At 38.7% G+C, this 14,127-nt stretch overlaps 1 protein-coding gene across 1 annotated transcript in view; it reads right to left on the bottom strand.

Annotated features, from left to right (window-relative positions):
- Window positions 1–14,127, bottom strand: part of KCNH1 (potassium voltage-gated channel subfamily H member 1) — a 196,867-nt gene that overhangs the window by 88,033 nt on the left and 94,707 nt on the right. The window contains exons 8-9 of the mRNA XM_068400769.1: window positions 11,721–11,920; window positions 7,821–8,073 (exon numbers count right to left, since the gene is read on the bottom strand). Coding sequence (XP_068256870.1) covers window positions 7,821–8,073; window positions 11,721–11,920 — 453 coding nt within the window. The remainder of the gene's footprint in view (window positions 1–7,820; window positions 8,074–11,720; window positions 11,921–14,127) is intronic.

The following is a 14,127-nucleotide window of genomic DNA, read 5'->3' as shown; positions in this document are numbered from 1 at the left end:
GACTTATAAACAGGTTTTATGTTATAGCTTTTCCTTGAAGCTTACATTAAAGCCCCCAAATTTGATTTTTTATTTCAGACAAAAGGATTCATGAGAGTTTAAAACAGTAGATTTCACCTTCTGAAATATATCAGGTAAATATTTTGAAAACCTCACAAAGCTCACAGCTATAGTATACTTCACTTTATTTAATATTTCTAGCAACTCCTTGAGGATAAATTTAACAATGTTTCAGAAACATACCTCTGAAAAAAGTTTTAATTTGAGACTTGGAGGAAACAGAGAAAAATAAGTGTTCCATAAAGATTTCTTTTTTGGATTTTTTTTCTAATCTGGCTTTCCAGTGAAAAAAATTCTTCTTCCTCCTCCAAAATTCTGAGACAGAAACAAAACCCTACCTAAAACAAAAATGAAAATTAATTCAGTGGTTCACCTGCCAGAAATCAAGGCCTTTATAGAAATCAGACTTCTTTGTTAAATTATAATTTCTACCTCTTCATACCTCTGTTTGGAGTATGCACACAAACATGACGGGCAAGCCTTCCTAACACAGCCTGAGATAGCAAGGAACATGCTGGAACAGAGAGCCTCATCTCCACCACAATCTTGATTTCAGCTGACAGTGCATCACAGACCACTGTTGCCAGTAGCCTGCCAGACATTACCATCTTCCCAAGGGGACTTCTTCCACTTGTGGTGCTGTCATACTACTCAAAAGCACATTACGCAAAGTTGCATAAATTCGCAACAATAAAACACGAAACAGTAGGAAAAAATCAAATAATATGAAGTGCCAAGAAGTTCATGACTGAGGCCTCTATTCACAGGGAATCCCTCTCTTCCCCAGTTATTCCAGCAAGTCATCAATCAAGTGGTTTAAAAATCTGTTTCTCCAATACCCTGCACCATCTTAGACCATCTATAGAGAGCAACAGACAGGGGCTTTGGTGATTCCTACACTTTTAATGCTCTACCAGAATTTAGACATAGAACAAGTAATGTCTGGCTGAAGTCTCAAAATAGGCAACTCCTGATGTCAACCCACACTACATTTTCTAGATGTCTGGAGCACAGGAATAAGGAATGCTCTCTGTCCAAAAACACCGTTTGGAATAAACCTATATTTCTCAATAAAAGTTTTAGTGCTGCTCCTACATCCACCGTGAAATTAAAATTTTGAATTAATGTAGACCTCTTTATGCCACTGTCTTTTAAAAAGTTTAGCTGGATCTCCATTTCTAATACTTTTGCTAATAGCATGCTTGGACACGCATTGAGGAAATCAGACTTTTAAAATCGTTCCTTCAGTTGGTGTTCCCTGAATCACTTCATAGAAACATGCAACTTGTACAACCTGCCTATATATGTCAATCTGGAAAAAAAAAAAAAAAAGCTTTAAACTATAAATAGAAAAAGCACAATAGACTTACTGAAGATAAAGCTGGATTTTAGTTCAATCATTCTGTTTCAAAAATGTGACCGCTGGTCACATTACAGTCTTATTCAACAGCACAAACAATTGCTGTCTTTGAAAATAATAAGAAAACTCTAATGCCATCCATAATCCTGCAACCAATTTTTAAGCCTAAGAGCACAGCAGCGTGGCATTTTTAACACAGGGAGGTGTACCTAAATGTAAAATTTAGGTGAAAAACAAAGTAGAGGAGTAAGGGACTTTTTCAAACACTTGGCATTAAATAACAACAGGCCCCAAAACACACAATTAAATTCTGGAAATGGGGTTGCACACAAAGCAGTTTAGTTTAGGGAAACCTGAATTAGCTCAGGTACTGGCAACAGTATAAAGATAATAGCCTGGCTCAGCACAGTTAACTTATCCAACATCTTCAAGTATGCTGAGAAGCAATCTTCACACTATTCTGCGGAAGATGCAATGCCTTTCTACTGCGAAGGTCTAAGACAGGCAACACTTCTGCACTGCTATTTTCCCTCCTCTAAAATAAACCATCCCTGTGGTGCAGTTGCCCTTGCAGTTTGCACTGTCCTATCTGGATGCAAATCTGTCCCACCAAAATCTGAATCAAACCTCTTGTGTTTTCATTCTATATCTGAATGAAATGCTTATGGCTAAATGAGTAAGCTGAAGCAATTGTAAAGAAAACAAACAATTATTCTTATAACGTTCCTTTAAGATTGCAATTAGATCAAATTAAATCAGCGGGAATTTCTCCACACAAAGCAAATGGAGCATTTAATATCCTGCTGAAACAAAACATGGCACACCAAGCTCTCCTACAACATCAAGTTAAAACCACAGTCTCCAGTCTTGTCAATGTTATAGCTTTGTAAATAACAATAAAAGATCTGTATTTCAGGCACATCCAATTTGCATTTCCTCAAGTCATGTGTGATCTTAAAAGTAAATCTATGTGCATCCTTTGCACACTTCCCCCCTGCTCAAAAAAAAAAAAACAACAAAAGTGAGTGATATATCCCACTTTCCCCCTGATGGTGAAGAAGGCAGCCAGGTCTAGACTATAAATTCCTGTTCCTGACATTGTTAACTGCATACTTTCATACTTATATAATATCTACATTCTGTTATTTCCCTTCAGCTTTGATAGCAGCAAAAGTAATAGCAACAGCAAACTGTCCTTGGGCAAAGATCTTGCTTGCTCACAACAAATAACTGCCTTGATTTCCCTTCCTGTCTTATTCACTTCACCTGCCCTTTGTGGATCAGGAGTTGGGACTCGACAATTCTCCTGGGTCCCTTCTAACTCAGGACATTCTATGATTATGATAATCATGATTCTATTATTAACACTCTTTGCTAAACCAACAGTGAATAAAAAAGTTTATTCTTTCAGAAGTTTTTAGCTCAAGTAAGGATAGCAAGAACATCATAAATGCAGAACAGCTGGGATGCAACACTTGGGATAAACTGCTTTACTCTTGGGATAAACTGTTTCAGGGGGGAGGTTTGTTTTTTCTTTTTAACTAAACCTTATAGGAAATGTTACTTTTCTCATCCACTGCTCAGCTCTGAAGATCACAGTGGTTTTCAAGGCTTTCTTTTTTAATTGCTAAATAAAGGCTTAAAGGCTCCCAGTCTCTAATTAAATCTGCAAGACTAACCTCCAGTCTTACCATCCACACACACAGGGCCCCCCTTGCAGGGATCATGAAGACCACTTCAGCAACTCTGAACAATTCACTTCAGTGAAGATCTGCTGCTCAGTTAGGCACTCTAGGAGACACTGATTGACAAATTTTGCAGCAGTCTGAAAATTTAAGGACAAGACACTGCTTTCCCCACTCCTAGCTAGAAAAAAAAACCGCCTGTCACCCTAATTTCAAGGGTCTTCTCCTTCCTCTCTCTAGCCTTTTACTAGAATTTTTTCCTAAATTTCAAAGATTACCCCAATTTCAAGAAGAAAGGGTTGGAACCAACCTGAGTCCAAGAATCACTTGCTTCCATCAGATTTCCTGGAGAAGAGAGATTTTCTGTTCAATCTTGGAGTACAATTATGTCAGTCATACCTAACTTCAAACTGATTATTTTCTAGTAAGATCAAAAATGGTTTTCTCATTCAGATATTTGTACATACACATTAATACAATATAAATCCTTCTCTAACAATTCCTCCTATCCAGTCCTTCCGAGTATTTCCCGAAAATACTTATGAAAAGTTAATTTTGCTACCATGCCATTATTTTCTATAATTTTCATTCAGTTGTCTATGCATACATGCAATTGGAGACATAACACAAGAACTAGCACTTCCTCAGCAATGGTGAGAAGACATTAAAATGGTCCAGACTAACAGGCTGGAGGACCAGGGAAGTACCCCGTTAGCCCCAGCAATGGCATATCATCTGCTCAGATGGACTCTTAACATTAGCTTCTTGATTACCACAGTTCCAAACAATCTACATTCTCACACTGCACTAAGGAAATGTGTACCTTCATAACGTCAAAAAAATATAAAAGGTGCGTTGAAAGACAGTTTTGGTCTTCGAGCTTCCCTAAATTAATAAACAACAACCAGCTATGCAGGCTTATTTCGTGCTTCTACTACAATCCCTTTTCCCCCGCATACTTCAAAGCAAGCTGCAGCCAGACCTTATGGTCCCTGCCTGGAACACATTTAATTCAGGAGAAATCTTTTAAGAAGATATCTGCTAAATTAAAATGTAGCAAATCTCTCCCGAGCATGAGTAAATTTTAACTTTGAAAAGACCTGCGATAAGGTCAGCTTTTCAGATGGCCAGTGGCTCAGCCTGAAAGGTCTGCTCCAAAGCAGAGAAACTGGAGCTGCCAAATGAAGTGCACGTAAATGGTTGATTGTTTTTAACAGCAACAAAACAACCCATTTGCTCTAACCACATTTGGATAAATGGGTGAGTTTTTAAGCAAGAGTAGTTCAAAAGAGATATGTCAGTCTCAGATGGATAAAGCAGCATCAGCCCAAATGGGAAGGCTTAGAAAAGTTAAAAGCAAAGCCAAGTTGAAAACCATCTCTTAATGGAAGTCCTGCATGACCTGTGCTTCGCCCAGTTCTCTGCAGGGCAGGGACTATGGGATTTGTCTCTATCTTCCACAAAAGTGCTGAGTGTACGTCAGGGCTTCACCCTACACGTAACAACAGTGTAAATGGAAGAACAGCGAACTACAGAAAACAGAATTGTATTTCATCCAAGCAGCTTCCCACTAGCTAATCCTCACTTCTGCATAATCCCACTCATACACTTGCACATTAACATAGAAAACCATAGTAATACAGTGGCTTTTCTTGCTATGTCTTCCCCTTCTGACCCATTTGTATTAGAATGAATCACAAACAAATAAATCACTTGGCTTAAAGGTAATTTTCTACTTTTTTGTTTCTTTGACACATCAAATCCAAAGATTGTGTTGCATGAACATCAGTAATTTCTTTATTTTGGCAGAAATTTTGGATAGAATTCCAAAATACATCTTTCATCCTAACAAATCAAGCTTCATACAAAATGTGTCAATTTCTTTAAATTTTTATGGTAAACACTGCAAAGAATTTTTTTTTAATTTACTCATTTTTGTGTTTGTCTCTAAGTCAAATTAATGGGGAATGGAATCTTAGGGGACACAAAAATATGTATATTTTTTCACTGCTGGCCTGTGTGCAATTTCTTCCAACTCAGTACTCATACTAATCCAAGTCAAAGTCAGTGCTTTGTTATAAGAACATAAGCCTGAACTGATAATATACCTGTCTCTTGGGTATTACACAGACTGATCAGGAAGGATATTATGCAAGTGTACACAACACACTCCAAATTCCAGGGCTACACAATACCCTTTTATATGCTAGTCTGCAAGGCTAAATGATTTCAGAACTTGAAAAAGTTTCATATGAATTGGATCCTTTAAGGATTAAGTGGAGTTTGCCTTTGTTTTATGTAATGCTGTACAGCAGTCACACAGACTAATTTAGAGACACAATTTATTTCTCTATTGTAAGGAAGATACAGGCTACATTGCAAAGTGCAAAGGCTGCTTTATTAAGTGACAGCTAAAGCTAAGCAAATAATTCACCTTGAATAATTTATGCACTTATTTTTTATTTTTATTTCAAGAATGTCTGAGAGAAGATTACAGTCTCTCCGCCATACCTGTTAACTGAAATTACCCTATAGAATTCCTCACATGGTTTGCTGTTATATGCCTGATGTTCATAGCTATGCTTAGTTGTGATTGGTAGACAAAACTTATGGCATAGGCTGTTCTGGCTGAACGATCAGCAACAATCACGTTTCTTGTACAATGTAGATGGGTTTTTTTTTACCTTGTAGTGCCTCATTTTATCTGGTGTACTTTTACCAAGAACTTTACAAGTTTAGCTGAACATGAAATTAAAAAAAATCATTGCTTTTCTACAGATAAGAAAATGGAGAGTAGAGAGAAGTAAGGGAGGAAATTCTGAGCCATCTCCTGCAGCATCCTTCAAGTAATGTGGTGGTTACATTATGCAACCTGAAGGAGCAGGAAATCTAACTGATTTAGAATAGTGAAAAACTTAGTTAACCACATCATTTCTTATCAGGATAGAGAAACCTTCAACAGAAGGCTTCACAGCCTGGGGGAGGAAGGTACACACATGTGTAGAAGGAAAGGGATTCCTTAGTCCAGAAACTGAAACACAAAAATTGATACACATTTTATCGAAAATGAAATCTCACAGAATCACAAACAGATCCTACTTCATTTCACTTTCGTCTCCGATTATAATATTCACAAAGAAAATGACAGAGCTCATCAACTTTAGTGTGAGAAAGAGAACTGACTCCAAATTCCAAAAAAATAAAAGTGTGGAGGGAAGAGGACCAATAGTTACTGTCCCAGGAGGACAGCCATAACAAAATATTTCTGTTCATTCAGATACCAAGGGATCAGCCTCATTTATCTGTAGCTATCACTCTACAGCAGCAGAGATCAGGGGTTCAGGTTTCCTTAACACTGATTTCTCAAGGAATCTAGGCCAAGTGTTTTCTAAAGTGAGTATTATGATAAAACACAGAAGTTACTGGTAAAGACGAGGAGAAAACTGGTATCTTTAAAGGACATTTTAAAAAATTCTATTTCAGTGCTTTTTACCTATACTGATTAAATAGAGCAGCAAGATGTTTTGAGGTTTTCTTCTTGTGATGGACACAGGAGGAGGCATTTAGGGATAAAAGGTGACACAAACTAAGAGGCTTTAGTTTGTTCTACATTTTCCATGTTAATTCATGAGAATTCAACATGACAAAAGATAGTAAGTTCTTGATGTGCAACTTAGAAAAGCAGAAGTTGCGAGTATCATATAGCACTAAACAGCACAGGTGATTCCAGAATAAAAGAGAATCAGTTATCCCCCTACTTTTCACCTTTTGAGTTTCTTGTGTGGCACAAAATATTATGAACTTGATTCCCCAGGGCACTAAATTCACCCTATGCTATATATGCAATCCTGTTCAAAAGTAGAGAAAAACTGAACTCAGCACATTTATTAGCCCCCTCATTTTCCAGTAAACATTCCTCTTAGGAGAGTTGGGTGTATGTGTTCAGAAAGAGTAAGATTACCAAGATGTTTTCTTCTCTTTTTCCAGGCTGCTATGAGTGACAGGTACTGGATTAAGCCACTGTGAGAATTTTCCTTATCACAAAAGGTTCTGACAGAATCAAATGATAAGTATCACCTCCTCAATGCTCCAGCCACCCCATGATTCTTCTACATCTATTGGATTATCACACCCTTTTCTCCTAGCTTTGCCGCAGAATGTTGTTCACACCACTATCAGCTTCTTTTTAATGCCTCCAACCTAAAGCTGTCATTCCAAGTTAACACAAATCGGCTCTAAATTTTTATATTACTTTGACTTTAAAAGAGGTAAATATTATTTCAACATGAGATCTTAAATAAATCTAATTGGAACATTTTCTGCAAAAGTGGATATTATCGGGCGGTGGGAGGGAGGCAGGAAAGCCAGGCACTTTAAAAATAAGTTTTCTGAAGTCCTCAATGGAATTTCTAGTGAAAAAAAGATGTGGTGAGACAGGGAGAACCCCAAGAATGACCAGGATCCCAGTGCTCAAGTAGAGTTTCCATTGACCAGAAGAAATAGAGTTGAAGCAATCTGGAGATGAGATGATTGTCCTTTCTATTTACCTATATGGAATAGGAAGGACAATAAAATATACCTCACCAGGCTGTGGTAAAGCTAACTGGACTGAAGCTTTTTAAAGAATGAGTTAAATGCTTGAGTAGAATAGGCTATAAAAATGCTCTATGCATCTATATTTGTGCACAATGTGTATTATCAGCTGTGAAACTCACCCAATATAGCAACGACTTCATCATCCTGGATTACTTCCAAAGACCCCGAAACCACAAAGCAAAGGCTGTCAACACTCTCACCGGCGTGGTAGATCAGGTCTCCCGGGGCACAGTGCACTGTCTGAAACTCCATGGCAAGTGCTCGAAGGCACCCATCACTCGCCAGCCTGAAGGCTGGGTGCTCCTTGAAAACTTTGCGGTTCAGATGCACGCAGATATCTGCTCTCATGTCCTTGGGGCATATCTGCAAAACCTGAGAAGGAAATCAGGCAATCATTCCTATGCATGGCTTATATGTGCCTGTTATCCCTAGTTTACTACACAGGGTTTAAGAACTACTTTCCTCTTTCTTATGAAATTTCTAATCCCAGTCCATACATTTATTTTTATATTATTTATACACATAAGCCAAAATACTAACTTAGTCTACAATACCTGAAGGAAAACACTGTTTTCATCTCAGCGACATGCTCTGCTGGATATTAAATTACCAGGATATGGCCTCAGGTTTTTAAGACAACAAAACTGAGAGCACAGCAGTACAGAAAGTGGTGGAGAAAGCTTCCTGAAGGATTGTTTCTAGAGGGTAGGTCACTCTTTTGATGGGCAGATTCCATGAGAAGCCTGCACAAATTATATGCCCCAAGTGAGAGAATATTGTATAGAGGATAAGTATAATTCACATCCCTTTAGCAAAAAAAAGTTATTAAAAGTTTCATTAACTCATAATATTGAGATTTGCAGGTATTCAAATTCACCCCTCAGTGGCAGTAACAAGTTTTTTGTTCACGCGAGAAAGGGACGTTAAGGTATGATACTGTGTTGGGCAACTTTTAATCTTCCAGATGCAATGCTTCTCACAGCAATTCATGATGTGTGCTCCTAGGGGTAGAAAAACTGATGCTTAGCACAGCGGGTACCAGTCAGGGCGATTTCTGAAGGTTTTTAGTATAATACAGATAGCTGAGTGGAAAGGATACTGAATTACTGCTGCATTTACAGATGAAAAGTTCCTGGCAAAAACATTGGAAATACACAACATGAACAGGGTTTGGGGATTACAAAATCCTTGGAGGATAGTCTGTGATGAAGTACATCTCAGGATATATTATTTGAGAAAAACATTGAGGAGGGTAAGTCTGCTTCTTTTTTTTTTTCCTCAGTAATAACTATTCCATCCAATTAAGGAGCTCTCTGGGTGAGCTGCATAGTCCCACACACTTTCCTGGATGGAAAAAGATGGCTGCTTCAATGCAAACACTCCTGGAAAACATAAAGGTAACACAGGAAGCACCATGGCTATGCCTACACCTTGCAATGGGGCTCTGTGCAAGATCTGAGCAGAGAACCAAGCTCATAACTCTGTGCATGGCACTTGTTCCAGATATTACGCTTGCTACTCCAAAGGCAAATGACTCTACCACCAATACCATCATCTTTGGCCCACCTCCAAGCAGACCTGCTGTTACAGATATTCCTTCTGAAACAGATATATTTCTGTAGCACTTAAGTGTAGGGCACTCATGGATGATCTCTCCTGGCTGCCCCACAGGCAGCAGCAGCTGAACCTGCCAGTTCTCAGTTTTCCGGGCTCACAGAAATGGGTTGGGGCAGCAAGACCAGCATTTAACATGGAATATAGGCAACGGCCATAGCTGCCTTTGCAATTACCTCATTTACTCTGGCAACAAAAACATTCTGTATTTGCAGATGCTTGCCAAACTTTGCTACTGGAATTACACACATGCACACTTCACAGTTACTTGAATATCATGCACAAAAAGGGTTGTTGTAATAGAAATAGTAGTAAGAAAACCTGAATATACAAGAAAATATTTAAAATGAGGCTCTTCTCTAAAAATCCCGTGGTTTCCCAGTCTCAGAGGACGTTAACTCATTTTCCATTCTCCATTTAGAGAAGTTGTCTCCAGACTTCACAAAAATTAAAGGGATTAAAGTCATTTGAGTTACAGACAAATGGCAGACGACTTTCATTTGTTAGGGAGCTAAGAAACATCTTCATGGACTAAGTTTAGAATCTTTCAGCAGCTCTTGGTTAAATTTTGTTCTACTGACATTTTCTAGACTTACAGACTTTGCTTTTAGCTGATTATTCACTCCTTGGCATGCCTGCAGTTAACACTGAACTGACTAATTTGTGGCCTACAAAATAGTGAGTAGATTGATTCTGTGCTAAGTTCATCTTTAAATATCTGCCTCATCTGTAGAAAGCTGCACTGCATTACACAGCAGCACAACTACCAATGTTCTGTCACAGGTGCAATACATGTTTTATTCATTGCACAGGCACAGGCATCAAACCAACGGAGCTCAGACCTGAGAGTTCATGGATGGGCACAGTCATTAGTCAGTCTTATATCTGCTAGCTTTTGCTATGCAGATGAAAGTTGATTGGTTTTACAGTCATCACTACTGGCAGTTCAGCTATGAACACACCAGTTATTGAAAACACCACCATATTAAACTCTTTGATGTCCTGATAATTGGAGACTTTTTTCCCCTGTTTAATAAGATATTTCTCAAAGGCTACAGTGAATTGTGCTTGGTTTGGTTATCCTGCTGTCTCTGAAGGCATTCTTAAAGAATTTCTCCCCTTATCAGAGGAAGCCAAGAATGAACTTTGAAGATAAGCTAAAACAAACATGTTTTACATAGCAGTTTATTCTTGTTGCTTTGTTAAAATGATGAGAGGAGCTTATACCGGGGAATGAATGAAAGCACCAGCATTCATTACACCGTGCATCCTCAGATCTTGTCTCTCCACCTTCCCCAAATGTACCTACCTCAAACCCATAACCCCGGACAAAGGTATTTTGTGAGAAAACAGGCAGAGCGACTTCTAATTAACACTAGCCAGTACTAAAATACCATTTCTTTCTGAAAGCTAGTATGATGGACAGTGCTTCCCAGAATCATGGTCTGGGATCTAAATGGCAGATACACTGAAGACCATTTAGGAAAGCAAACAGTACCCTGTGTACCCATTGGTCTCCAGACAGCCCAGTGCAAGGCCACATCTGTTCTACTCTTTCATAATGATGCTTTAACAGCTAGACAGAAATGAGATTGTTTGCTCTTTAACTGCATCATCTACAGTTTTGAATACTAAATTAAGCTGCCAACCAGAAGGCTGGTGATCGCAGCATTGGTATAATTTCCTGAATGAACCACCCCACAAATCACATCTCTTTACAAGCAGAAGAAAAACAGTATCTATCTCCATAAAAACTGGCAACTAATATGAAAGCGGCAAGTAGTTGCTTTTGTACATTTGTTCTGCTGAAGGCCCATTTGTTATTTTAAAAGACACAATGGGAATTTTACTTGTAAATTCAATGAATTAGGATGATAACATTTGCCTCACATAAGGCAGATTTCAAACAATACATTATTATTACTACAGTAATGACTTCCAGCTTTCATTAATATCTTTAACCTGCACACAGAATATTACGTTCAAATTCTACAAAGACAAAACAAATTTTACTTTGTATTCAGGCCCACAGAGCTGCAAACAACCTCACCCAACAGAAATATTGCAAAAAAATCTCATTTGAGTAAATTCCAAGGTTGTGTTAGAACTTGGAACTTTTTCTTTATTTATTTTCTTTATTTATTGAAAACCAAGCTCTTTCCCCTTCATCATTTTTATACTATTTCATGACATATACCAGCAACACATACATACTTTTTCCACTATCATATGTCAGTATGACAGAACAGGTGAAATACTGTATTTGAAAGTTTAAAATTAAGGGAAGTTACTACTTGGAACTATTTAAAGAATATTTGTCTTCTTTACTAAGAAAGTACCTCCTGTTTATTTTAATGAAATACTTTCAGGATGTGACTTGTTTCCTTGCAGTTTAATTTACTTACCTTTTCAGTATCTATTCCTCTGGACATTGACCAGGTGGAAACAATGTAATCCATCACACGTTCACTCAGTCCTTTAGGGACCTGGTAGAGCTTTAGAAAGTCCCGGACACTGTTCAGCATTTCATGATATCTGTTTGTATTAGCATACATTTGCTGAAATATGGTTGTCACATTACCAAAAATGGTTGCATACAGAAGGGCTGTAAAAAAGAAGAAAAACAATAGATATAATACATAATAAGTTGTGATGATCAGTCTGTGTTCCACTGTGCTGTAAGGCAGGAAATGCCAGGCCCACAAAAACGCGTGCAATGTCGGTGCTTTGCTAGGAAGGCCTGATGAGCACAAGCATTTTATAGGTCCACCTTCACCACTACAACCTGAGGACCACTACCTACTTTTGTGATGGCGAGTCCTGCAACACGGAGTTCCTGAAACACAACTATTTGTCATTGTCCATCAAACAATTCAGTAGTATCCGAACCCTTACAAAACCACAATAAAAGACACAAGAATTTTAATACAAACAGCTTGACAGCAAATACTTTAAAATTTCATCCCTGGTTTATAGCGCCTGTGTTGAAATGCCATCAGTGACAGATTTCCAAGCTTTAAATGCATTACCACAGTAGTAAGCCGAGTCATCATTACCCACCTCAGTGTGACAACAACAATGCATCAAAACAGAAGATAGAATACGTAATAAACAGCTACCATGGGTCAGTGATTCATAGATGTAAGTTTAATAATACATAAAAACTCGCCTTATGTTTTATATTCTTCAGGCAGAGCAACAGCAAGGCCTGAGGCAAGAGCTAGAGCCCTCAAAGGCAGGGAGACCGGTGCACAGCCCTTCTGACTTCATTCAACACAGTTATGAACCCAGCTGGTTCATCCAGATGGGTTTAAGAACAAACATGAGAAAGAAAAAAAGGCAGTATTTCCAGGTGTGGACAGCAGCAGATGAAAACACACAGGACTTGAGAAGATCTGCCTGCCAAACCCCAAGAGAGAACAGCAGGCTGGTGGCAGTCTCAATGGCCATGTTTTGACGGCTTGCAGAGGCTGAGGTTCTTCCAGCCAATTCAGCCCTGAACGAAAGGGAAGGACAGGAAGCCTCAAGGGGAGCTTTCCTGTGTTGTGAAGCAGGTCAGTGACACACGAGAGGCTGGCTGTGGAGGGAGAGGAACGGTCAGATGGCAGATGCACCAGTAAGTGCTCTGGCTTGCTGAGGAAGTTCTTCCTTCTTTTATCACTTCCTGTCCCCCAAAGCAGGCACCACATTGTCAGTATCATCTCTCTTCCACTCGAAATAAAAATAAATGAGAAGTCATATTTATAAAAAATAGGAGAATATTTTGCCTTATCTAAATACCCCTTTTTGCTGTTTATTTCCTCCCTCACCCCCTTTAAAAAAAAAAATTATTTACTCATCCCATCCATTCCTTTGAGAATGCAGCTATTTATTCAGGTCAACGTTACAGGCAGACATCCTTAAGCCAACTAAGATGCTTTAGGGTTTTATTACCAAAAAAACCCTTTGATAATGTGCAAGAGAAACTTAGGCTGTCTTTTCCCTGATCATCGAGAGATGCAATTTAAATTAAGAGTTGCTCAAGGCCTTTACACTGATGATTCTCTGTAGAATTCCTTCTTGACGCTGTATGACTTCTTTCCTTTTTATGAGTTCCTGTGGAGACCAGCTCTCCCCTTTTCCAACTACCCGTCTGTATGGACGGGTATAAAAATATATACAAAAATGTGCAACCTCAGTTTAAAAAAAAAGTGGAGTATGAATGGGGATACAGTGACCACAAATGTATAGATTATTTCTCTGATTAACCTTAACTTCTGCCTGAGCTAAACCATACCAGAAAGTCTGATGCAATGAGTACTGAAGAATGAAGAAATGCTTTAAAATACAGATTTACTATAAATGCTCCTTAATCCATGAGTATTTTGTATTTGAACCACACTACCTTTCCCTAACTATGTCCTGTTTTGCTCTCTGTTATGCAGATGCAAACACAACCCTACAATATTGCTACCTTAGGCCCTACTTAAATGGACTTTTACCAGGTTCCCTAAGAGAAACCGAACCCAGGACCTCCAAAACTGCAAAGTCCCACTGGCAGGACACTGCAGCAGCGCAAGGCATCCACAAACATCGTTCTTCTGCCAGCCAGTATAGCACTGAAAATAGGTGACAGATTAGGAAGAGAGTCACAAGCAAATTCTTATCTGTAGATTTCTGGGCACCATACTTATGTGTATATAACTATCTCTTGCTCTCTGGTGAACAGGGAGACCTGGGGGTTCAGTATCTTGGGACGTATACCCCTATGCCAGCAAAGGTAAAAAGGAGTCCCCAGTCTGTCCCATTACTGTCCAGCTGCATGAAGCCTAA

Source organism: Nyctibius grandis, chromosome 1, assembly GCF_013368605.1.
Source record: "Nyctibius grandis isolate bNycGra1 chromosome 1, bNycGra1.pri, whole genome shotgun sequence".
In the NCBI taxonomy this organism is placed as follows: domain Eukaryota; kingdom Metazoa; phylum Chordata; class Aves; order Nyctibiiformes; family Nyctibiidae; genus Nyctibius; species Nyctibius grandis.
Note: the sequence above shows the minus strand (reverse complement) of the source record. Positions and strands in the feature narration are given on the sequence as shown.